A 26,656-nucleotide genomic window follows, 5' to 3' on the forward strand; every position below is an offset into this window, starting at 1 on the left:
TCTGGGGTCTGGAAACAAGTTGCTGACCCCTTTTCCCAATCAGCTTCCTGTTTGAGTCAGAAAAGGGGGACGGAAGAATGAGAAAGGGAGGGGGTTGGTTTGGTTTGGTTTGTTCTCACTCATGTTTTTCCTGAAACGTATATGCCCCCCCCCCCCCCCCCTCACTCACACTCACACTCACACTCACATCACACACACACACATACACATACACATACACATACACATACACATACACATACACATACACATACACATACACATACACATACACACTTACACTCACACACTAAGTCCTTGACCCTATAACTGTGATGTAGCATTGCAGGTGGAGGGATAGACTATGGCACACAGTTTATCATGGTCTCATGGTCCAGGATATTTGTAACCACGGCTGAAAACATGTTTTTATCGCCTGGGCCACATCTGGAGGGATATTTACCCAGAACCCCATTCTTTCACTATCTGCATCTCTATCGCTCCCATATGACCCAGGAGATATAGACTGTCCCGTGTCCCTGTTTGTGGTCCTCCAACTGAAAGAAAAACATATTTGTGTGTTTTAAAAGAAAAAGGTCAAATGTGGTGGCAGTCAGTGTGTGCTTTCCAGAGGGATACAATTGGCAGTGGCAAATAGCAGGCGAGCGCTATCTTTAGCTGTGCTTTGCCATTAAAAGAACAAAGAGTGAGCACAGCAGTCAGGAGTGGATGTCATCGTTGAAACGGAATGAGCTAAACCATGGCAGCCTGTGAGGAGAAAAAAAAATAAAAACATAAACATGTTCACACAAATATGTCAGCATGTGCCAAAGCAAGACTCACATATTTTCATTGCAGCACAATTATGTTCGCCCCAAAGTAAATAAAAGTACAATGCAATGTTTTAGTTTTTTTATGTGTTTGAATGTGGTTCATGTGCTTGATGGGAAAAACAAACTAAACATGCTTGACCGCTGCTGCAAGAATAGCCTATCTCTACCCACAAAGTTGCAGTGCAACAATTTCTTTGAAACGGTAATGTCAATATAAGATTTCGCTAAGAGCATTTGGGATATTATTCCATTCAATCTGAGCTATGGATTTTATGGAATCAAAACATATGGCATATCTCCACACTGAGCTGAGTGGGGGGGAGCCCGTGGGAAGATCCCATGCAGGTGAGCTGTTTCCCTGTCACCTCACCTTCATCTCATGACTGCGCTGCAGCTGCTGACGCTAACCTTGAAATTTGAGGAGAAGGAGCCAGGCACCCCCAGAGTTTACCTCTCTACACGTGAGCGTTTAACTCGCATGGATAGCTGTCAGACAGGCACCGCGGGCGGCAAGTGATACCATCCTCCAGTGTTCTCTGAGAGTTCTCTGTGTCCTTGACGGCCGTCGGTGCGACCCAGTCGGGGGCTTGAAAAGAGTCTGGCAGGCGTCAGGCTTCATGACACTCACGCGGATGGTGAAATTTAGTGGAATTCAGTATGTGCGGTAGAATTTAGGGATATTACAGGAAGACTACAGACTCACCTTCTGAGAAATTACAGCTGTAGGCCTACCATAAAATGCACACTCGTACACAGACTGTCAGTAGCAGTCAGTTTTAAATCCTAGGTTACTCTGCAATTTTCATAGAACAGTATTTGTGTAATTTATACAATAAGTCATTTGTGTTAAACAAAAGGGGAGTGTCCTGCGTGAGCTCTTTTAAGTTATTCATTATAATTTGGTCAAACAATTAGATCCTGAAGGGTTAACATCACCACCTTTGTTCATGTTGCTAAGGAAGTGTTGCCTGTTGTGCAGGAAACAGGGAGAGCAGTTTCCTGTTATGAAGAGCGGTTTTTAAAGAGCTGCTTTCCTCCAAGCAGCCGACAGATGCTGGGGCAGGAAGCCAAACCAATAGCAAATGCTTTTGGTGTCTTGCAAAAAAAAACTTTTTTAGAAACATTTTTTAGGAAAGTTTGTTAGAATCACCTCGGTCCTTGGAAAACGTCTATGATTGAGGACTAAAAAAGCTTATAGGCTACTAGACGTAAGCACATCATGCTTGCAGACATTGAGTTATAGCCTAATCACATAATTTGATTAATAGAAGTTTTAAACGGCGATAATATAGTTTTACAGGGGCGATGCAAATTTGTGAGTGTAGCATTGAGATCAATTTAAGTTTCTAAAGAATAATAATAAAAAACAAGTGCATGTTACTCTGGCAAAATAGGCTAAAGAAAATCTATGTTTTTTATAATACGAAGAAGCTATTGTTAATTTATAGGCTACTCTATTAGATTGTTGATTCTGATGTACTTTTCAGAGTGTCAGCAAAGCCACCCACGTTTAGGCAATCGATAATTCCGCAATTTCAAGAATCATAATGACTTCGTGTTTCTTTTAATAGCCTATGTGGAAATATTCATTCATCGCATTCTGTTCAGGTCTCATCAAATACAGTGCAAATTACACGCTTCAGTCCAATTTCATTAGCTGAATGTTTGTTTTTGTGTATTTTTTCGTAGGGGAATTGATGCTCGATAAGTAGGTTTGGCCATGATCATCGCTTGAGTGAAGACTCGACCTCCTCAGGAAGCGCGCAGATTTGCCGTGCGTATCCACACATCCAAGCACGCGCGCACCAGACTCACATCTTCAGTGCAATGCCTGCATTCGGACTGAGACATCGCTACACCACAACACAAGTACGATTCTGCAAAGGATACGGATTATGAGATACGTTTTATGTGGTGTATTTCTCACTTTTGAAATTAGGCCTATTTAAAAATGAACGAGGAATAACTGGACGGGGAGTTTGGATTTACTGTTGGCGTTTCTTGGGCAAAATATCAACAGTGGAAATATTTTGGTTGCCATGGTGGATTATGACCAAAAATGAACACAGGTAGTTGACAATCAATTGCGAGTAAGTTGAAATACTCGTTGTACTAAAATATTTGTCTTCTTTCCCTTCTTCTATTATCTTGGATATTGTTTCTGAAAGAAAAGTAACCTATTAACACATGAAATGTTCGTGCGCCCGCGTGTGTTTATGTGTGTGTGTGAGAGAGAGAGAGAAAGAGAGAGTTGCTGAAACTACGTTCTGAGGAGATATGCTTCATCCATTCATCCATAAATATTATTTCGGATATGTTTGTATGAAATGACTTGTATTTATTTGGATTTTAGTTAGGCTATTGGAGATGAATTGGGGTAATGAGGAGTACTTGTTTTTCCCGAGCAATTAATGCTTATAACCAGACATACTGTATAGCCCATGTTTTGGACCCTTACACAGACGCTGTCAAAGATTAAGATGCTTCCTACCTTGATGAACATGATGAAACATTGTGCCATTTAGGGAAGGCTCAATCAATGTTTTCTTATGCAATATTTCTCATCTAAAAGAAAGTGTTCCATGATCCCAGTTGATCATATCCTGAGTCCTGGTCCAAAATCTAAGTTAGTTTCTTCTTTATCAAATTGTCTTTGCATAGTTTTTCTCCTAGTCTTCAAGACAGGTTGATAGTTTTCCTTTATCTCATTTTGTGTCAGTTTGTACTGTATGTACGGCAACATGAGATACTTAGAAAAGAAAGAGGAGCATAGAGAGAGAGAAAGAGAGAGAGAGAGGGAGAGAGATTCTGAAAGGGGGTTCTCTCGCGTGATTCATGGGAAGAATGACAAGAAGGAAATGCATTTGTGTTGTGAATATTTTGCTCCAAAAAGGGTTCATGGAGGAGCCAGGCTCTCCGTTAATGCCCTTTCCCACTGCACTTCCTGTGTAAAGTCCTTCCAGAGGAGTCTGCAAGACCAGTTAATTAGTTGTGACGGAAAACAATATCTTTGCAGGGAGAGACAGACACACATAGACAGAGTGAGTGAGTGAGAGGGAGAGAGAGAGAGAGAGAGAGAGAGAGAGAGAGAGAGAGAGAGAGAGAGAGACCTAAGTGCACAGAGAGTTTAATAGGACGTGCGTCAAGGCAGGTACTAAATAACAGGAAAAGACAAGGGGTGTATTTTGTTAAGCGAGGGTGTGTTTCTCCAAAGTGCCTTTAAATACATATGAGTCTTGTTAGACAGACTATGATAATTGTGTTGACCTGAACATTTTTGCCGTGTCAATTGATTCATGGTCATTTATTTGTTCCATTCAACCAATAAATCAGTTGACCAAGGCCTGTTAAATAAAACACAAGCTTCCGAGCTTCTCAACATTCTGAGATGATCAGAAACACTTAATGATGATTGGTGAGGTCTCCAGACACTAAGCAGATTAGCATAACATACTGGTTGGCTCATCACAAACAATATGTCACAGTATTTTTTTTCCCTCTCCTTTGCTTCCTTTTTTGAAAAAATGACAACAAAATGTAACAGTAACAATATCTGATATTTGTTTGATTCACAGGTTATCAAAAGCAGCTGCAGGCTCCTAAACCAAAGATTCGAAGTCATCTGACAATAAAGGTGCACTCGAGCCTCATGTCAAGGTCCTATCTTTCAACACGAGGTCCTAAGCCTCCTGTGGCTCCCAAGCCACGGCTTGCTTTGGACGTGGAGGGAGAGAACAGCTTGAGTGTTGTGGTCAATGGAGACTCGGCTCTGTCAGAGAGCGAGCCAGAGCAGGAGAGCGAATCAGAGGCTATACGGAATGAAACGGAGGAAGCAGAACCTGCTATTGACGTCTCGGAGGAACTTGATGACAGTGCGGACTCAAATGACCATCCAGGGGAAGATCTGACACTCCGCAACGATGCCTGTGACTCCAGTGAACGGGAGGAGGAGCAGGAGAAGGAGGGGGTAGATGAGGAGGAGCAGGAGGACGAGGAGGTGGAGGACTTAGCTGAGGAGGAGAAGGGGGAGGCTGCAGCCGAATCGGCCGACACCCTCTCTCTCAGGTCAGCTGAAGATGCCGAGGCCCTGCCTGACTGCGAAGATGATGCTGCTGCTGCTGCTGATGCTAGTGCTGCTGGTGTGGATGATGATGATGATGATGGAAACAACGATGAAGAAACCTATGAGGCTGAGGACACAGCGGAGGACGCAGGGGACAGTCTGCTGTGCGAAACCTACTGTGAGATACAGGGTGTTGCGGAGGGCGGTGGGACCCCACAGAGCCTCGGCGACGATGATGATGATGATGCTGATGCTGATGACAACCCTGATGAGCCGACAGAGAGGGCCGGCGGTGAGATGGAAGAGCCAGATGGCTCCGATGGCACCTCCCGCCTCAGCAAACCCATCACGGAGCACGACAGCCAGCTGTGCAATCAGGACGGCAGCCCAAATCACCGCGGAGGATGTTTACGCGCGGTGCCACCTGAGAGCGAGGCCAGCGAGGAGGCAGAGGCCGGGCTGGCGTCGCAAGCCACAAACTGCATAGCTCCCCCTGTGGGTGAGGAGTATCCCTACGATGTGATTGGTCCCCTGGATGAAAACAGCGAGTGGCAGCCGGAACGCGCCACCAAAGACCGCTCCGGATGCTACCGGTTCTCAGACGAGGTGGGCGAAGTGGGCGAGGTGGACGAGGTGGACGAGGCCGACGAGGCCGACGATGCTTTCGACGCTTACTCCGTCATAGAAGCGGTGCCCGCAGACCTGGGGGCGACTGCCGATCCAGAGCTCGAGGACACGGAGAACGAATGCGACAGTGCGATGCCGGACTCCACAAGAGAGGAAGACACGGGTGACTCGAATCAAGAGCCGTACTACGTGTCGTCCGATGACGTGGCGGAGGCCGAGAAAGCCCAGCTGGACGCGGAGCGCGAAGAGGCCCAGAGTCACGCCGACGCAAACACGGAAGGAGCCGACGACTACGCCGACATCGAGGGCAGCCAGGATGGAGACGATCTGCTCCATTTGGAGTGCGTGTCGTCGGAGGACTACGTGGAGATCGGCGACGACGACGAGAGCGACACGGAGCGGAGGAGCAAAGGAGGCAAGAGCGTCAAGGAGCGCAACGCCAAACATACCAACTGCCAGCGCAGCAACTGCCAGCGCAACAGCTGCCAGCCTCGGGTACGACTCTGCAACATCACGGTGCCGGTGGGGATGGAGGTGGGCCGGACGCCCGAGCTGACCAACAGGGTGGTGTTCGCCCACACCACCGAGGCGTTCGAGGAGGACATCGAGGACCTGGACTGCCACATCGTGCCTTTTTTTGAGGACAGCGACACGGACAGCGACGAGCACATCTACGCCGAGGCAGGGCTGGACTCTGAAGGGGAGAACTTCATCTCCCTGGACAGGAAGAGCATTGTAACGCGCTCGCGCTCTCTTTCCGGGAAAGTGCCTGGCTACGTGCCTGAGACTGTTCCGGAGGAAACCGGCACCGATTACCAGACCCACGAGTACTACACTGTGGCCTTAGACCAAAATGGCGACCCGCTCAAACACGCCGAGGTCAGCCGCCTCATCCCTTCCTTAAAGCCCAGGCGCTTTCTCTTGAGCCCGCGGTCATTTTCAGTCGAAGGGCGCGAGCTGCCGCTCACGGCTCACCTGGAGGGCGACAACTCCCCTCGGGAGGAGAGGCTGAGGAGGAAAGACGACAACCTCTCTTTGCCGTGTGTCATCGCCTCGTCCGGAAGCTTCTCTCAGAGGAGCTACCACTCCTCCAGCGGCGTGTCCACCCCGACGTCTCTGGTGGACATCCCGCCGCCCTTCGAGCTGGCGTACATCACCAAGAGGCCGGTCACCAAGAGCTCGCCCTCTCTCCTGGTCCAGCACGAGTCGTCGGACAGGCCCAAAAAGAAGAAGTCCTCGTTCAAGCGGTTCCTGGCGCTGAAGTTCCGGAGGAAAGCGGACAGCAAGCCGCACGGGGACGGCAGCGTGCGCTCGTCGCGGTCCTCCTCCGAGTCCAGCCACCACGGGCCCAGCCGGGTTCTGGAGCTGGACCGCCGGAGCACCAGCAGCTCGCCGCAGCTGCAGTCCCGCGTGGTGACCCAGCAGCACATGCCCGAGCTCCCCGCCACCTTCCTGCTGTACAGGGACGGGCAGAAGAGGAAAGGCGTCCCCAAGATGTTCGGCGATCGGCGCATCTCCAGAGTGGAGTCCTTCGAGGACCGCTCGCGACCCCCCTTCATGCCTCTGCCTCTCACCAAGCCCCGGTCCATCTCCTTCCCCAGCGCGGACATGTCGGACTACGAGAACATCCCGGCCATGAGCTCCGACTACGAGAACATTCAGATACCCACTGGAAGACCTACGCGTGCGGTGACCATCACAGAGTTCTTCGACGACCGGAACCGGACGACCATGCCCGCTAATGACACTGACGGCTATGTGGACATGAACAGCTTTGCTGGAATCGAGAACAAGCCACAGACCCCTGAGCAGGAGACTGAAAGGTATGGCTGATCCGGGGTTTTTTTACTTCTTTGGTGGTGCTATTTCTTAAATAGTATTTGCATTTTGTGATATTTTAAAATCGAAAAAAGGTTTTCACTCTTAAATAAAGTCTCTAATCAGTACTGAATGAATGGGTCAGCTGCTGGACAGAGAAACTGATAACGACAAGGATAACATCTTCTGGAGTTGTAGGTCCCCAGTCAGATAACAGATGGGTCAAATAACCTCCAGACTCTAACATAATGTGCCCAGCCTAACTCGCTGCAGACTGACCGGCTTTACTAGCAGGGGATTGTTGGTGTTTTCTGTGCACAGCCTGTGGCTTTGAGGATCATTGAGTTTGGGTAGAATTGATTATGCTTGTGGGAGGACTGAACTCATTATCTGGTTCTCATGTAGTCCCCGGTATATGTAATTTTGCTCTCCACCTCAGTGTTCCGTGTGGGGGGAAAAAACAGCAGCAAAACTGGATTAAAAAGTCAGAGTCATTTTTCTTATTTATTGCAAGCTCTCTGGTAGGGTAACATTGTGTAGTAGTAGGGGAGGGAGGCAGAAAACAGTGAGTGGAGATTGTAGAATAGAGAGGAAGAAAGAGTGCTATAGGGGAGGGGGGGGGGGGGGGGGCAAAGATGTACGCCAGGACCTTGGTGCTGAAGTTTAGGACGGATGTTATTAAAGACAGTCCTCCTGAGTCTTTAGCCCTGGGGAGTACGGAGAGAGACATATAGAGCAATGTACTGGTCTGCAAACATACAAGGAAACAGTGACCCTGCTTTGACCACCACTAAGCCCAGTGAAACCACCTCCTAGTCACAATTAGATATGGCCTCCCATGTAGCCACCACAGCTGACCAGCTCAAGTGGCCCCTTGGTAATGTTTTTAATGAGTTTTCCACAGTACACCTGGGAAATTTCCCCTGCCCCCTCCATTGTCTCTTTTCATCGTCAGTTACAACATGTGTTCATACCGGCCACTTATCGGAGGTCCCCTATTTATTAAGTCTATAGCTCAGAGAGTCAGGAGTATTAGCCTGTATTCCTCTATATCAACCGTGGCAAATCATCCTACAGTAGCAAAAAGTGTGCTATGCACAATCCACTGAGGAAGGCAAAGCGGAAAACAATTCCCTCTGTCACTCACATTTTCAACTCCATTTCTTTCTCCGCCGTTTTCAGAGAAACACTATTGTAGAGAGAAGCGAGTGAATGAATGCAGCTCCTGTCTCTGAAGCAAGAGCCCCCTGCTCTGGCTGACGGTGGTGTGCCACACGTCTGAATGCCCATTACGCAGACAATGATCTCCGGACCCTGGGCCCCCCTTTTTTCTCGCCGTGACATTATTGATTCGGCTCATTGTGAGGCTGCAATCTCGCAGCGCTGCATGTTCGCGGCGCTCTAAAAAGGCCTATCTGTCTGCAGTGCTTGCCACTTGCGCTCTCCCTGGAGATGCCCGCCGTTACTGTTGCTGCTGATGCTGTTTTTGTTTGGTGTCGGTTTTTTCTCCCCACCCCCCACCCCCAAGCTCTCAGTGAAGAGTTGACATTGCCACCGTCCTCAGTTGCCGGCCACTGACAGTTCCGTGATCGATTGAGAGAGAGTGTGTGTGTGTGTGTGTGTGTGTGTGTGTGTGTGTGTGTGTGTGTGTGTGTGTGTGTTTCTTCCTCCTTCCTCCTTGTTGTGTTTTTTTAACCAATTAAGGAGGAGTTGGGTTGTTGTGTGTGTGTCTGCCCAAAGGACAGTTTGCAGAATAATGCAAAGGCAAGGCAATTAGCCAAAACGTGTCATAAATCTGTTCATATACAAAATTAGTTTGTGTGTGTGTGTGTGTGTGTGTGTGTGTGTGTGTGTTCATCTCAGATGACACAACTTTCATCAGACTCTTAAAAGCACAGATCAGGGGGGGGGAAACCACAACAGGCCATCCGTGGTTATCTTACTAATTAAAGTGTGGACAGTCGTCATTAGGGGGTTGCATTTCTCTTTGTGCTACAGTACATGCAAAGTGCAGGATTGGGAAAGTAAAATAAATGGTCCTGCTATGAAAGCAGTGTCATGTGGTGTGCCAGCTTGGCTCATGGTCCAAGCAGAAATAGAGATCTAAGCATTTAATGGCCTCTTGGATGCCTATTGGCTTTGTGACTCTCTGGTTCCTCTCCAGTCCAACACCCATTCATTTTTCATATAGACGGTTCATTTACCCACTAACAATCCTACTGAGGGACTGGACTGGATGATACATTTGTGCAGAATGCAGATGCTCCAAAAAGGCGTATCAGCCCTTAGCATGAAGGTTTATTGCTTTAATGATTTTAAAGGCAAGTCAATACAATGTAAATAACACTTTGCTTTAGCGTGTGAAGTTAAAGGTATACTATGCAACGTTTTTCAGTTAATCAATTCGTTCCATACTGTTATATATGATTAAATGAGTCATTACTGGTCGAACGGTGTTTTTTTCGGCCACCCCAGTGGTCTGTAGCGGTAGAACCACGCTTGCAACTTCAGGAGACCTCGGGCACGCACCCATGCTCTACTCCAGGAAGTGTCATGTAAAGTCTCATGAAAAGGCACGGCAGACTGACCGATTGAGGAGTTTTGTAAAATATACACGCTAAAGCTGTAGGGGAAGCTCTGCAGAGAAATATGCAAGCATAAAACGAGTGAAAACAAATAGTGAAAGCGAAACCGGCGATGAATTCGCCAATCCTGCATAGTATACCTTTAACACAGTACCAATGTCATACCCTACACGACATTGCATAAGTAGGCTATGAAGGGATTTTAGAACATAGAGAGACCAGGTGTCCCTCCATTGTAGACATTGAAATTCCACATGATGTGACTCACCAGTAAAGTAGAAGTAAAAGACATAAATTGTTTTGGTTTTTTATTTGAGTTTTCCATCCTGGTCACCATCTGTGCTTGAAGCTAAAGGGAATAGTTTGATGACTGTCTGTCTGTCTGCTAGCTAGCGCACCTGGTTTCTGGCCTGTGAGAAATTTGATGACTCAGTCGGATCGCTACGCCGGTGGCTTGTGGAGCTCAGCTCGAGATGTTCGCTCTGTGCCGTGGTGGCACTATAGAGTTTTGGAAGCTGCTCTCTGTCTCTCTCTCTCTCTCCCTCTCTCTCTCTCTCTCTCTCTCCTAATCTCCGGCAGTGGCATCTCTAGTGGCGGCACTTGAGTTTTGGAAGGTGCTCTCTCTCTCTCTCTGTCTCTGTCTCTCTCTCTCTCTCTGTCTCTGTCTCTCTCTCTCTCTCTCTCTGTCTCTCTCTCTCTATCTCTCTGTCTCTCTCTATCTCTCTGTCTCTCTCTCTCTCTCTATCTCTCTGTCTCTCTCTGAGTGTCTCTCTCTCTCTCTCTCTCTCTCTCTCCTAATCTCCGGTACACTGTGTTTCATGGGCGTAGGCCCGGCGCACACTGCTGTGGCCAGGGCCTAGGGTGGGCCCCGATGGCAGGCACGCTGAGGTCATTGCCAGGTCATCCCGGGGGAGGAAGCGGCCTGCCTCTCGGCTTCCACCTTGCTGTTTACAGGAAATGCGGGACAAGGGCGGAGGGGGGACAGGGTCACTGTGGCGGGGGGGCGGGTGGAGACAGGGCTGATCTGAAGTTCCCAGACTCCCCTGCGACCCGAACAACAAGACGAGGTGTGGCATTGTTAGGAAGAAGACCAAACACACCAGAGAATGTTGTTGTTTTTCAGCACTGCCAGATTAGTGAGACTTTTTGTTGTCTTAACATGCGCGCCAGTAGTATTCAGTTTGCGCCCCACCATCTTATCAGTCACCGTTTCCTCTGTCATCACTCATCATCTTTTGCTATTTTTATAATTTCCATAATACTTTTTTTTAATGCATCATAGATAGTAAACTTTCCATTTTAAGTTCAACTGCATGATCCTTTTAGAGGCTCTCTTTAGAGAGAGGTTTAGCGATGTCCTCTTTCCAATCTGTTCAAATCGAGAGGTAATCGTTAAACATCATCGTTTTAATGTCATTTCTAGCATGAGTTCCTCTTGCCTGATGTCGGCTGCCTGTAATTCTCAAGTTAATTTCCTAAAGGGTTTGATGACACCAGGCTTGAGTTCCTGTTCAGACACAGTAAAAACCTATATTTGTGTGGCGTATGGATTAATGTATTTTGTGCAGTGGGTGGTAAATAAGCACAAATAATTGTTAAGCCTTTGCATGCAATCAACACTTATAGCAAGGGCTTACCATCCTGGTGAAGCCCAAAATAACCTTCGGACACACAAGAACACACAGACCCATAAATGCATTTGACAATGACATTAGCCTAAAGCCAACAAACTTTTCTCTCTCACACTATGCCATCCTATTTCTTATTTCCTTTCTAAGATGTCAAATTGAGACAGTTAATGAAGTCATTTCAGTAGTAGTTATTACCCGTAATAGTGCTATTGGCGAGATGAGAATGAATTTCAGCACTCAGCTTTTAAAACAATTGATTTTCATAACATGAATTTCCCCCACCCATCAGGTGCCAAGAACATATATGTGTGCTATAGAAAGCCATTGTGTGCACATGCTAATATTCCACAGTACATTTGGCTCAGGGGTGCTTTAAATGTAAGACACAGTGGCCATGGCAGCAGAGATTTCCCCCTGTAATTGCCTTCCCTTAATGATAATATTAAGGGCGCTGGAGTATTGTTCTGATTGCCAACTCATGTCTGATAGAGAAATTATGTAGGATGAGAGGGTTTAGTGCTAATTGAAGGCAGCAGCATATGGATAGCTTTTGTGTCCTACTGTACAAGAAGATCAGCGGGAAGTTTAGCGTTATGGAAATCACTACAGGAGAAAAGGGGATTCTCTTCAGCAGCCTCTGATTTAGCCTTTGAGGGTTGGCTGGTTTTTCAGGTAATAACTCATTCATGATAAATAATAAATGCCATTTATTACTCAGATATAGCAGAACTGCATTAGATTTATGCTTTTTCATTGCAGTAATTTATGTATCGCCTTGTGATGCAAAGCATTGCATTTTCTTTATGGACATATTTAATATTTATTGATTTGGTTCGTTCTTTGTCCGTTAGCTGTGCTGTTCTTTGTCCTAACATTATCTCCACATTAAGGCATCCAACCGCCTCGTACAGTATATCGAGAAACTCCCACATCATGTGTACCTGAATTGGCCATAAAGGGAACAAAGGTATCAGGGGAGTATGGATGTGCCTATATGGTCTGTGTGCCCCTTTCTTGAACCAGTGCTCTGACTATTTACATTATGATTATTACAGCACATTTGTTGCACTCAAATTTAGAGACTTGACATAAATGCCGAGCGGATCCCGGGTGGAGTTTTACGAGGTGAAGCTCAGTGAAATTGTCGTAAAAGTTACCCCGAATGCTTTCTGGTGAAGATAAAACAAGAATGACTGTTAGCATGTTGTCATTAGTCACATAATCAACTTAGTCTTAGTTTAGGGGTCCCAAAAGATGTACCTGTGGCGCTGTTACCGTGACAACTAGGAGATATTTGTCACCCACATCGTGTGAGTCTCCACATAAATCCTGCAATATTGCAATAGCACATAATAGTTAACAAATATAACACTACTACTGTTTAAAAATGAACTGTCATTTCTATGATTATACAATGTTAGTAGGGTCAATGTCTGTGAAAGCACCAACACCCTTGTGTTGTCTGAAAGCCTATAAGCCAACTTTACTTTCTATGCCTAAAGATCTAAAAAATATGGTAAAACAAACATGTTTGTGAAGCACTTTCAATAACAGGCCTGAATCAGTTGACTGATCAGCTGTACTGACCAATTGATGTGAAATACAGTGTTGGCCAGAAAGAAGACTAATGTTCATTAGTGAGTCGAGCCTCCTGTTGACAGAAATCCAATCCAAAGATATATTCATTTGTAAAGCTTTGCCACAGATAAGCAGTGGTAGTCTTTTGTTCACCATGATTTCTCAGGTTGTCTTAAATTGTGGCAATTTATTTGAGACCTAAAACATGTTTTACACCTCCATGTCACGTACATGATTTACAGGCCATTATTGCTAAGAAACAGACTTAGTTTTATTGAAGGTGTGAAAGCAGACAGCCTACAGTATCATCGAAGGTGCTGCATTCTGCTTCTGTGGTTGTGTTTTCACAGGAGGCAAATGAGTACCATCTGACTTACACTTCCTCCTACTTTGATAAGCCATGTTTCTCAGTAATTGTGAAGCAATACCATTTTCACCGTTGACTGTGGAGTCCAGCTGTGTCCTTTTTTTGTCATAGTTGTTTGTACCAATTCTTCATAGGAATTCAAAACCTTACCCCTTCCCACTATTATGAGAATAACGTGTGTGTGTCGACGAGTGTGTGAACGAGACAAAGCAAGAGAGTGAGACAGAGAGAGAGAGAGAGATTGTGAGTGTGTGTGTGTGTGTGTGTGTGTGTGTTTGTGCGTGTGCGTGTGCGTGTGCGTGCACGTGTGTGTGTGTGTGTGTGTGTGTCTGTGTGTGTGTGTGTGCGTGTGTGTGTGTGTGTGCGCGCGTGTGTGTGTGTGTCAGTGTGTATGTGTGTGTGTATGTGTGTGTACAGTCATTTAGCTCTATGTCTTTGCCCTGCGGGGCAGAGTTTCTGGTGGTGGTGAAGCATCTCGCCACGGGACGTAGGAAGCAAACCCTCTCATCTCCGCTCTTAATGTCTCTGCAATCTGGCCCCAGCCAAGCGTGTTACAACTGTACTCTTGCGGCTGGGAGGGGGCACACTCAAGGGCATTTTGGGAATGGGAAAGTTCCAGTTATGGTAAAGCACAATCCACTCTCTGGAGTCTGTCTGTCTGTCTATATGACTGAGTCGTATACAGTCAACAAGAGTACAAATCTGACTTTTTTTCTTTTTTTCTACTCTCTGTTCCAGACCATATAGCCTCTTTTGTGATAAAGCTGTGATTTTGTGAGTTGAGATTACTGTAGTTCACACCAGTGTGTTTATGCTGTGTTGTGGTTCCTTGTGTCATGCTGTGTTCTGTTGTGTTGCATTGTGTTGTGTGTTGTGTTGTGTTGTGTTGTGTTGTGTTGTGTTGCGTTGTAGGGCTGAATCAATTGATAGATGAATTGATTAGTTGAACTATTAAATTAATCGGCAACTACTTTTTTAATTAATTGATTAATTAATCTGTTTAAAGTAATTTTTCAAAGCAAAAAACCTTAGGATGTCATCTTGAGCTTTGGGAAACACTAAATTACATTTCTTAATATTGTCTGACATTTCGCTGTACAAATGAATTGATCAATTTATAAGATAAATTGTCCAATTTTAATGTCTAAATGCAAATAATCTTAATAGTCGAACTAATCAACAATGATCATTGGTTGCAGTCCTGTGTTGTGTGTTTCTTGAGTTTTGTTGCATTGCACTGTGTTTTGTTGTGCTGTGCTGTGTTGCATTGCATTGTGTTTTGTTGTGCTGTGTTTTCTTTTCTTTATCCTTTATTTAACCAGGGGGGTCATATTGAGACATATAGTCTCTTTTTCAAATGGTCCTTGGCCAAGAAAGGCAACACTTAAAACACCTAAAATATAGAGAGACCTCACCTCACCTACAGTGGACCAACCATGCACACATAGACAACAATAAACACCAGTTAGTACAAACAAAGAACATACAAAGCAACAAACAGATCACACCACATTACACAACAACAAAACAGCTCTGCACAAGCCACACCACATTAAACATAGCAAAGCACAGCACAACATAAGGACAACAATTAAACAGAACAGCAAACAAAAATATCACATGTAACAATCAAGACACCATACAACAAGCAATATAGAAAGCCACAAACAGAAGAAAAACAAGAGACAAGAACAATAGACCAGACTATATACAACTACAGTTGTAGCTGAGGATCTCTGACACATATGCTTTAAAATCATTGACTGAAATAAAAGTGCTTAACTTCAACTGCTTCTGTAAAGCATTCCAGGTTGAAGGGGCATTGTAACAGAAAGCAGTCTTACCAAATTCGGATCGTACAGCAGGTGTAGCAAAAAGAATGCTGTTATTAGACCTAAGATTGTACCTATGATTTTCTATTGGGGATAATACTGATAAATAGGAGGGCAACAATCCTATCACTGCCTTATAAATAAAAATTAGCCAGTGATGCTGTCTACGAATTGAGAGTGGAGACCAACCAGATAAAGTGTATAAACTACAATGATGTGTGGAATACTCAGCCTTCACAACAAAGCGCAAGGCAGAATGGTAAACAGAATCCAATGAGCGTAATGCAGACTTTGATGCATGCATATAAAGAATGTCTCCATAATCCAAAACAGACAAAAAGGTAGCGGCTACAAGTTCCTTCCTTACTTTTATATTAAAACAAGCCTTATTCCTATAATAAAAACCTAACTTAACTCTCAACTTCCTTACTAAGTCTTCTACATGGGATTTAAATGAGAGTTTTTCATCTACCAAAAATCCTAAATATTTATAGCTTTCCACTTTTTCAATTTTTTTTTTTTTTTGGCCATGCAGAGTGACTATATGTGGCAAATCAAGTGCATTACTAGAGTGAGTAAACAGCATATATTTAGTTTTTTTAGAATTTAGCACCAATTTTAATTTGAGAAGGCTTTTTTGTAAAATTGTGAAAGCATCCTGCATTTTCTTTAATGCCTCATATGGAGATCTGGCAGTACTGTATATGACAGTATCATCTGCATAAAGGTGTGCAGCTGCATCTATATTTGTACAAATATCATTTATGTAGATTGTAAACAACAGAGGCCCTAGTATGGAGCCTTGAGGGACTCCAACTATTAGTTCTGCTTCCCCTGACATAATACCTTCACATGTGACACACTGATATCTGCTAGACAGATAGTTTCTAAACCATTCAATGGTATTAACAGACATCCCACAGTTAGACAGACACTGTAACAAAATAGGGTGATCAACTGTATCGAAAGCTTTTGAGAGATCAACAAATAATGCTGCACAAGATTCTTTAGAGTCAATAGCACTGACAATGTCATCAACTACCTTTGTTGCTGCTGTGATGGTACTATACCTTTTCCTAAAACCTGATTGAAAAGGAGTAAGAATGTTTTTTACTGCTAAGAAATCCTTTAACTGATCACTAACTAATGACTCAAAGATTTTCGCTAGTACTGAAAGTTTTGAGATAGGACGATAATTGTCCATCAGAGTTGGGTCCCCATTTTTAAAAAGTGGGGTCACATGTGCTGTCTTCCAAGATTGTGGTATAATGTTTTGTTCCAATGATGCATTAAAAATATAAGTCAACGGATCAGCAATAATATTAGCCACAAGTTTTAGAAGGGAAGGGTCAAGCCCATCAGGCCCAGCTGACTTTTTACAATTTATATTTTGCAATGCAAATAAAACCTTCTCCCTTGAAATTGGTTCAAAAGTAAAGAGGTCCGAGCTCCAAGTATTGGGGTGAGACAACCCTGGAGACGAAAGATGTTCCGGCTTAAAAAGGAGTCCGGCAGAGGCAAAGTGGTTATTAAAGGAATCAATAATATCTCTTTTATCAGTAATTTGCACATTATTAATTTTTACAGATTTAGGAAGAGCTGAAAATGTAGAATTTGTTTTCATTGAATTTATAATTTTCCAAAATTTGGCAGGGTTTTGTAGATTTCTTGTTGTCTCATTTGTCTTGCATTGCATTGTGTTTTGTTGTTGTTTTGCAGTTTTGAGCCTTGCATTGCATCGTGTTGTGTTGCATTGCATTGTGTTGTGTTGTCAAGCTTAGTTTAGGCATTTAGTTTGGTTAAGAGCCCAGTTTAGCAGTAACTGATCTCTCTCTGTCTGTGTCCCTCTCTCCTGTACAGTGCCTACACAGAGCCCTTCCCTGTCTGTCCAGCATCCACCAGTTTGTCTGCTGAGGAAGACCATGGCCGCACCTCCGAGGAGGAAGAGGGATGTGGAGATCATGGCTATGACAGACAGGTCAGGACAGTCGAGACTCAACATACATTAGACCTTTTCTAGACCTTCACCCACCAACACGGAGCCTGTCATTCATGTGTCAAACAGTTTATCACTGTTCATTTCTCCCCTCTGTATGGTCATTTAAAAGCAACACTGAGATTAACTTTATTAGATTTGCCTTGGCATTCCCAGTCAGCCACAAGATAATGTATGTGATTTATGTTCCTTTATTTTGTCTTCTCTCTCACTTTTTCATCCCTCTGATCATTCCCTCTTTTTTTCTCTACTTCTTTCACTTCCGTTTTTGCATTCTATTACTCATCCTCTGTTCATGTTGTTCTTTCTCCTCATCTTCCTCTTTACTTGAAGAGAAAGCAAAACAAGAAATGCCTCCAGGTCCCCTGACAGTATCCCCATTTCAACAAAGCAGCACTAGCTCAAACTCTGAACCCCAATATGCCATTAATGATCCATTTCAAAAAGTTTGAGAATTGGAAATGGGGCCACAGCAATGTCCAAAGGACCCAAATAAACTGCCACAATCCACCAAACATATACATCCTGCGAGTGCAGAGGCTAGTGATTAGCGTGCAAATCAATGGACGCTTTGTTATCGCCCATGAAAAACCCTAGAACCGCTCATACATAATGCATCTGAATTTTAAACTGTGTATTTGCGAAAAGCTTTCACGTTGATGTTCTGCTTTAATGAAATGATCAGTCTTGTTTTGACAGCCGAGGTTGAAATAGGGAACGGGAGAGAAAGAGAGAGAGAGAGGGAGAGAGAGAGAGAGAGAGAGAGCACGGGAGACAGAGAACAAGAGAGAGAGAGAGAGAGAGAGAAAAAAGCAACTCTTCTCCAGGATAGCTGTGACTGTTTGGCATGTGGCACGGGCCTCGTCGCTGAAACTGAAACCCCTTTAAACGCAGCGTCTGTTCATTCACCTCCTGCTGCTTCTCTCTCTGTCACTCAGATTGATGGGCGATCCCGAGCCTTCTACGTGGCCAAGGAGCTGGTGGACTCGGAGAGAGAGTAAGTGTCTGCCTTAACGTATTCAGGACCCAGCCTCTTGCAGGCGCGCCTTGTCTTCATCACTGTCTGCACTAATTCACGCAATAGCATCCACTGCAACACTAACTGACAGCCAATTACATCGACGTTGCACACAAGATATTGGATTTTGGAAGTGCTTCACTGAGCAGTATTTTCATACATAGTGGATTAAAAATCCAAAACACAAATCGATTCTTTGCCTGTTAACTCTTTAGCTACCCCATAGTTAGGACATAGATATTTTGTGAAGAAAAAAAAAAACTTCTAGTGTCTATGGCATCCACTGTATTAAGCTGTGGTGGACTTGAGCCTTATTCGCTTTGGACAAAGGCGTCTGCTAAATAACTATAACCATAACCCTAACCATCAGGGTATTTAATTTCTTTTTGGGTTTTGTTTTGTTTTCTTCACAGACATGTAAAAGCTCTGAAACACATCGAGGAGGTAAGACCAAGCTCTAAACATCTTTTGCCTCTCGGCTGGTGTATGATGATCATATGTTGGTTTTTCATTCTCTCCTTCTTTTCCTCTCAAAGACTCAAAATGGGGCTTTTATGGCTAGTTATGGATCTGTGCCATTACATTTCCAGTGCTAATCACTCTAACATGATGACTCTTTCAGAATGTTCTGGAAGTGATGCTCAGAAAGTAGGTCTCTGTTAAAACAAGTTCAGATGAGGAGGCCTTTGGCTCCCCCTTTTTCTCTCTCTCACAGACAAACACACATACACACACACACACACACACAGACAGACGCACACACATACATACAACCCGTAAGCTTATAAGCACAGGTTTATCAGTGTTGTTACAGTGAGACGGACTTCCTCGACGTGACAACATCGGTTAGCAGGCAGGTCTGTGTCAGTGTGTGACGCAGAACACACGCACCATGCCTTTGTAATGGGCATCCTATCAGTGCATCTGCTAGCCGGGGGAGTATGTCAGGAGGCCAGCTCCGTGATGCGGACGTGCCGCAGAGGGAAAGGTCAGCTGTAGGCTGCCGACAGGGCTATTATTTCACACCACCTGACGCTCCCCCATACACTAACATGCGGATGATGTACAGTACTGTACTGTAGTAGTGCAAGGATATCGTTTGATGAATGGGTCCTCTCCATGCAGCTCAGGCTGATATTTGTCTTGCAGATCAATATATCACCCTACTTGCATAGAGCTCAGGACTAATTCTGTTTACGTCCTGAGTGTCCCAATGTCCTCTCCGAACCCAGTTATGTTTGAAACTTTAAGCTTCACCTGGGGGTGGTGGGATCTATGGTGCGAATACGAGGCACCTTGAAAAAACAATATGTAAAAAGTATGCAATTACGCCCAGTCCCCACAGGGCTGTGTGTGGTTTGTTGTGGGGGCTCTGTTTGCCAGAGAGCATTAATACTTTAGAAATGTCAGGGCTGCATTGTTTTTTCATTTGTTTTCATTAGCTATTTGTTCCAGAGTGTCAAAACATGTTTCCAGTGGAGAGCCCTAAGGGATGTGTGTGAGTGTGTGTGTGTGTGTGTGTGTGTGTGTGTGTGTGTGTGTGTGTGTGTGTGTGTGTGTGTGTGTGTGTGTGTGTTTTTGTGTGTGTCTGTGTGTGCGTGTGTGTGCGTGTGTGTGTGTGTGTGTGTGGTGATGGTGGTGGTGGAGGGTGTTCTCAGGGTGAGTGACTGATCTGATGGGTGACAAACACACACACACACACGCGCGCGAGGGGGAGTCATGTCACCTCCGCTGCCAGAGAGTGACCTTCAGAAAGGATTTCCTTTATGCGTTGCCTCATTCCTAAATCACAGAATACGCACAATACCGGTAATTTGAGCAGTGCAAAGTTGAAGGGAAATTATGGCATAATTTGTTTGGAGGGGGAATACCCTTGAGCAAGGTGCGTAGCCTCAGATGACTCTTAGTTTGTACACCCCCTGGTATAATTGGCTCATTTGAATATAAAAAAGCTGTGGTCAAAGGAATTTGCACACATTCTAATACTAAATAATGCTAATGTTATACAAAGTGGGAGTTGTATGGAGAGAATTTATTATCCCATAGACTGTAGTAAATTCTTATATGAAGAGCCTAAGTGGCATAACATTAGGACAGCAAGTGAACTGCTGCAGTTACACGTCATTAGGAGAATGCATGGGCATGTCAAATTGCAGCATGAAAACATGTTTTTCTCGCACTGAAAAGTCAAATTTGTCGCTTTTATAATATTAATACGATATACATATTTATATGGTTTCGCTCAATTAGAAGTAGTGTGTTAAAAAAATGGATCCCATTAATCAAAGGCCGCGTTTAGCCGAGCAGAACTTGATCATCGCTTTATGATGATGTCATTAAATCAGTGATCTCCCCTCCCCTCAGCTTGTGTCATAAGAGCCTTGTGTTGGAGGCCATTCTGCGGCTGATATTAATCACGCCCAAGCAACACAAGTTGGTACTGTAATCGCTCTTAGAGATACAGGATACTGTAAGAGCAGCACACGCCCCTGGAACCAGAGCCCCATTATCTGATAATGGCAGAAACACACTGTAGCAGAATTGATTGCCTTCTCAGCATTCCTGTGCTGAACTCTCACTCCTTCTCTCACCTCTCTCTCTCTCTCTTTCTCTCTCGCTCTCTTTCACCCCCCTCACTCTCTCTCTCTCTCTCTCTCTCTCTCTCTCTCTCTCTCTCTCTCTCTCTCTCTCTCTCTCTCTCTCTTTCTGTGCTTCTCATTCTGTATCTCTTTCCTCTCTCTCTCTCTCTCTCTCTCTCTCTCTCATTGCGTGCACAGTGAGGAAAGCAGACCACCGACAGAGCCGTTCAGGAGAAAACACACAGCCTATTGTTCCATTGTTTGATACGGAATAACAAAAATACAAAGAATTTCCAGACCCTGTCCCCAAATGGGAAGTGAAGTTATGCTTTTTGTTGTTGTCCAGCAGGACTCTTGCAATAACAGGGCTGTACATGCAGTCCTTGCACCCGTTTATGTTCTCTCTTCCTTGGAAATGATTTTTTCGAGCTTTACCAGAACCCAGTCAGCTTTTTGCGGGATTAGGATCAGCAGACGCGGATCATCACAAATCTCAATCTGAAATCACCTGTTTGTCGCACCGCAACACAAAGTTGTGTTTCTGCACAATGTAAACAAGCACATAGCTTTTTAATGAATACATATTTTATCAAGCTCCCCACACCAGCTACATCCTCCGTCATCCCTGTCTTCAGCTTTGCCTGTAAACGAGTCCCAGCACAGCTTGGACTGTTTGCTTTCGCTTCCTGGCTGAGACGTGAAGACTGACCGATGGCATGATTAGGATTATCCTCGCAGGGGTGAAATATGGTGCCGGCCATCTAGGCCACAGTTTCACACCGATCCTCTTTCATACGTTATGTTTCCCAGCAGTCAAGTGGAGACACCAGACAACCATCTGGTCTCCCATGGGGGGGATGCACGGAGGCCCATAAAATAGCCGGGATGATTCACAGAAGCAGTGACAAATTGTGACTCAGTCGAAATCGATGGCGATTGATTAATGCGCGATCCCAATGTGGGGTGTCACAGGATTATCTCGCAGTGTGTATGTCAGGATTCGTTTTTATGTCAGCCGGCTCCGAAAAGTGAAATTGATCAGGTTCAAACACACTGTCCTCGCCGACGCATCAAGGCTTTGGGTTATTTATGGTGTTTTCAGAAATCTTTATCCACAGAGGCGTCTCAGGCCATTTCTGCACCTCAAACTAATTCATAAAGTTGACCTCCTTCATCTTCTATCTTTTCCCCCCCAAAAGTAAGCAGAATCATTTTTAACCCTTTACATCTGACAATGTGTGTACTATAAACTGTTCAGTCAAGGACATCATGTGGATACCATATTTACAGTGTTAGTAGTGATGTAGGCTATACAATTTAAACTCCTCACTATTTACACTCTCTTATGTCCAACATGATCAATGGCCCGTAGACTCATTTTGGCCATAATGACTCACTGTTTATATTGTTAAATGTATAGTGTCTTCTTCCATACATTCTACTCCATCATGGTCCTTTAACACTCTGTCCAATGTTTGCAATACTGTGCATTAGACTGAGCTGTATACAATCCCAGCCAATCATCAGGGAGCTTCAGCAGCATGGAATGGAGTCGTGTGATGTAGGCTAGATGGCCGTTGAGCTCAAATGTCAGCAATTCCTCACAATTTTACTCACAGAAAAACAAGACTGTAGACTTTGCCTTTAATGCAAGTGACCCTTGTTTGTTACCAGCATGACACCACACCACCTTTAAGAAGTCTCACACAGCTGACACTTTTGTCTTCACCTCTGTGACCCAGCAGCACTCCCTAATGAGGACTAGGCTGCTGGAGCGCAGTGGGGGTGTAGAACAAGAGAAATGCCCAGCACAGTTGGAGTGGGATAGGTCAGTGGGATATGTGTGTGTAATGACTCAGTGACTGCAGCACCAACAACATGCTGTGAAAGGGAGAGGTTGAGAGAGGTCAATGTTGACAAATTGACGCTAAGGCTAGCACCTTTGCACCAAGGTCAGGAGTGGGATGGTTTGTGGTAACTCTAACATGTGACATGATGCGACTCACTAACGCTTGCCTACTAAGTAGTCGGTGGTTCTGCTCCGGCTTACTTGAATGCCTTCATACGGGCATCTGTTACCATCCGACCACTGCACTCCTAAAATGAACAACATCTGGCTCTGCCACCTGTACGCTCAGGGCAAACCAAACTTTTCTCATCTGTTGTTTCCCGTTGGCGGAGCACACTACCAGAGCAGGAGCATCCCTCTCTACCTCCAAATTAGACCCAGTTTCTCCCTTTGTAGCACTACCTACAACTAAACTTACTAATTCTAGCCTAGCCTAGCCTATTCTAACCTACAACTAGACTTGCTAATTCTAGTCTAGCCTATAGCCTATTCTAACCTACAACTAGACTTGCTAATTCTAGGACCTACCACCTGACTAAAACTGACACTTGACTGTATGGAAGTAGCACTTACTGCTGCTCTAATGTGTCCTTATTGCACTCTACCTCGATTGTTTCCCTTGTTGGGAGTCCGTTTGAGTTAAAATAGCGTCAGCCAAATGTAATTGTTCAGTAACGATGCAGGATGCAGAGGTCAGGACATGTATACGATGCTGCGGTAAATCAGACACTGGCCGGTTGGGGTTACAAAAGGTGTATGATGATGCAGTGATGCTGGCCAGCAGCTCTGTAGCGGGGAAAAGGTCAAGAGAGAGAGAGCTTTGTGCTGATGCAGTGACTCTAAAGGTGGTACAGTACGTAAGTGCAACAGAAGGACTCTGGCACAGTGCGTGTGAAAATAAATGGCACTCAGTTTTTGCTCAATCTTAGATAGATAGATAGATAGATAGATAGATACTTTATTGATCCCCAAGGGGAAATTCAAGATACGGATAGGGAACCTTTGGTCTGTACTCTACATTCATGGTGTCCGTTGTCTTTTGCACATTTTCCGAAAGCTTACAAATGCAGACCAAATGGCCCAACATCTGAAATGGATGTACTGTATGTTTGTTTGTTTGTTTAAAAATGTGAGCGCAAATGAGGCTATAGGCGTGTTTGTCAGGAGAGGGGAGTGGTGTGTGTGTGTGTGTGTGTGGTGAGAGACACAGTGATGCTGAGGCTGCGGCCCCTGCCTGATGTCTGCCTGTCCATCATCTCCTCTGCAGGACTTCAGGGAAGCCGTGGCGGCGGCAGCGGGGGAGGACGGTGAGCCGGCCCTGGACGAGGACATCCTGGGCGAGATGCTGGGGCCCCTCCCCGACATCTACCAGCTGCACTGCAGCATCCTCACCGAGCTGGAGAAGCGCATCCGCCAGTGGTGAGAACCACCGTCATACCCACACACCCTCACAATCAATACACCATCAAGCAGCGCAATAAATACAGCATGTAAACGCAGGTGCAGCTGTTTGATATTCAAGTGGGATCCATGCATATACACTTTTTAATCATCTTATATATTATGCTGTCACATGAAGTCAGTCTTGAGCTATAAACACATAAAGGGAGATATGAGGTATGGTTTCATTTAATGCTGTTTAGTGCTGTTGTTTCGCAAGGATAATGTAAACATACTGCTGACAGATGGAAACACCCAATGACACGTTTTATCACCTTAATTAAATTAGATATACAGTTAATGGACTGAGACCATCCTAATATTGACAGGATTAGCACCGATGTGTTGCTGTGTTTGTACACATTTGCCCCATCTCATTTAACGCAGCCAGATGCCGTATATCTTATAGATGTGTTGCTATATAGACTAGCCTCAGTAATGTAAATACTTTACTCTCTCAGCAAATAATTTCCCCAGGCAGAAAAGCTATTGCACATGCTCTTATTTTCCCCGATATGAGGACATGTACACACTACACAGATATCTATAGTGCAACCAATACTATATTGAACTGTGTCTTAATATAAACGTACACAAGTTGTCTTTCTTTAGAATATACAACAATATGAAAGAAATGTTGTCATGCAGTGATACAATGATGTCGGGTTGATCATGTTTGCAGATGAAAGATTTGTGTTGGCTTGCATGCAATTTGGACACTCATATTTTGGACTAACAAAGTTGGTTGCTGGTTCTGTTTCTTTGAGTGTTGGGGTCCAGAGTCGTGTCCAGCTCCTGGTTCTGTTTCTCTGACTAGTCTGCGTCTCCCCGGCACAGGGAGGAGAGTCAGCAGGTGGTGGACGTCATCCTGACGCGGCGCGCCGAGTTCTCGGTCTTCACCAGCTACATCACCGACTATGACCGCCGCATGGCCCAGCTGGACGAGAGCTGCGCCCAGCACCCGGCCTTCTCCGACATCGTCACCCAGTATCAGGTGGGTAGCCCTGGCTTCGCATTTTGATAAGGAAGTTCTTTCCAGTTTGTTTTAGAAGGTGATGAACATTCTATGTTTGGCTGTATGTGAGTGTGAGTTCCACTAAATGTTACTTTGACTACTTTGTTATCCATCACAAAATATTTTGATATATGTTTTGTTCTGTTGTTACTAGATGACAGAGCAGTAGTGTTGGAAAGGGCCGCCACAAAGCTCTGCTGTAGCTCATTATGTTGTCGTTGTTTCCACGGTTGTCCATGTTGTATACGTTTCCAAAGAGGTGGTGTTTTCCTGGCACATTGATTGTGATGATGATTGTGGAGGCGGATTGGTCCGTGAATGATCCCCTGATTCACTCCTGAGCGCATCGCAGACGCTGAGGGACTTCGCTTAAAGAGAAAACAATAGAGATGCAGTTATGGATTTCCCATATCCACTCAGGCCTCCGACTCCCTGCAGAGATGAATCAATGGCTGTTGATCTGGTCCAGCTGAGGTCACCTTATATTCGTGGACCTCCTCCAACGCACTCATCTGATAATGAAGTCAGCTGTCTGGATGCTGTGAACATTTTTCCACTGAACTGGTGGGCTTTGTGATTTGATCAGTTAAAAAGAGATCCACCTGCCCTTTTGCGTGTTTTTTATCGCTCGTAGGGTCACTGCAGCCCCAAAATGGGGGCATGGGCCACCCACCGTTTCAATCGTTCATGCATATTTATGAGCAGACTATCCCTTAGCATTTTTTTTGTCTTTTAATCTAAAGCCGATTGGCTGCCTCACTGACTTGCGTGTCTCCGACGCGATTAGATTCCTCAATCCGACAAGGGGCCAACTGTGTGGGATCATAAATATTCATTAACATCTGGCTCTTACCATTGCTCCGGTGCGGCTCTGACTGCGGGTGAGCTTCACTGAGGAACTCTGCGAATGAATGGTGAAAGCCTGGTGTGTGGAAACAGCTGATTTGGCCACGGTGCCCCCCTCTACACACACACACACACACACACACACAAACACACACACACACACACACACACACACGCATAGGCATAGGCACAGGCGCGCACACACATACACACACACACACACACACACACATGCACACAAGCACACACACACACACACACACACACACACACACACACACACACACACACACAGAGAGAGACTCATGCACGCACACACACACACACACACACACATACAGACACACAGACACACACACGCATACACAGGAACACACACACACACATACAGACACACAGACACACACACGCATACACAGTCAAACACACACACACACACACACACACACTTCCCCAACCCGCTTTCACCCAGACTGTTATGCTGTCACATCCCCTATTAGGTTACTAGCACTGGCTGTGGCTCATGTGTCTGTTTCTATCAGCCAAAACCCTGGCCTGCACATGCACCACTCTTTCCAGGAGTGTTTTTTCCCATGCTGG

General features: G+C 45.0%; 1 protein-coding gene across 4 annotated transcripts in view; it reads left to right on the forward strand.

The window, feature by feature from the left end:
• The first annotated feature begins 1,884 nt into the window (after positions 1–1,884).
• The window catches only part of fgd5a (FYVE, RhoGEF and PH domain containing 5a), a 47,338-nt gene continuing 22,566 nt past the window's right edge, over positions 1,885–26,656 (forward strand). For 3 of the 4 annotated variants that reach the window (XM_062545905.1, XM_062545908.1, XM_062545907.1), the window contains exons 1-8: positions 1,885–2,020; positions 2,502–2,881; positions 4,388–7,325; positions 17,174–17,291; positions 18,248–18,306; positions 18,741–18,771; positions 24,023–24,174; positions 25,033–25,189. In XM_062545905.1, the coding sequence (XP_062401889.1) occupies positions 2,872–2,881; positions 4,388–7,325; positions 17,174–17,291; positions 18,248–18,306; positions 18,741–18,771; positions 24,023–24,174; positions 25,033–25,189 (3,465 nt within the window). In that variant the 5' untranslated portion in view covers positions 1,885–2,020; positions 2,502–2,871. Of the gene's footprint in view, positions 2,021–2,501; positions 2,903–4,387; positions 7,326–17,173; positions 17,292–18,247; positions 18,307–18,740; positions 18,772–24,022; positions 24,175–25,032; positions 25,190–26,656 lie in introns of all 4 variants that reach the window. The other variant, XM_062545909.1, reaches the window with a different exon arrangement.

This window comes from Sardina pilchardus, chromosome 9, assembly GCF_963854185.1.
Source record: "Sardina pilchardus chromosome 9, fSarPil1.1, whole genome shotgun sequence".
Classification (NCBI taxonomy): Eukaryota; Metazoa; Chordata; class Actinopteri; order Clupeiformes; family Clupeidae; genus Sardina; species Sardina pilchardus.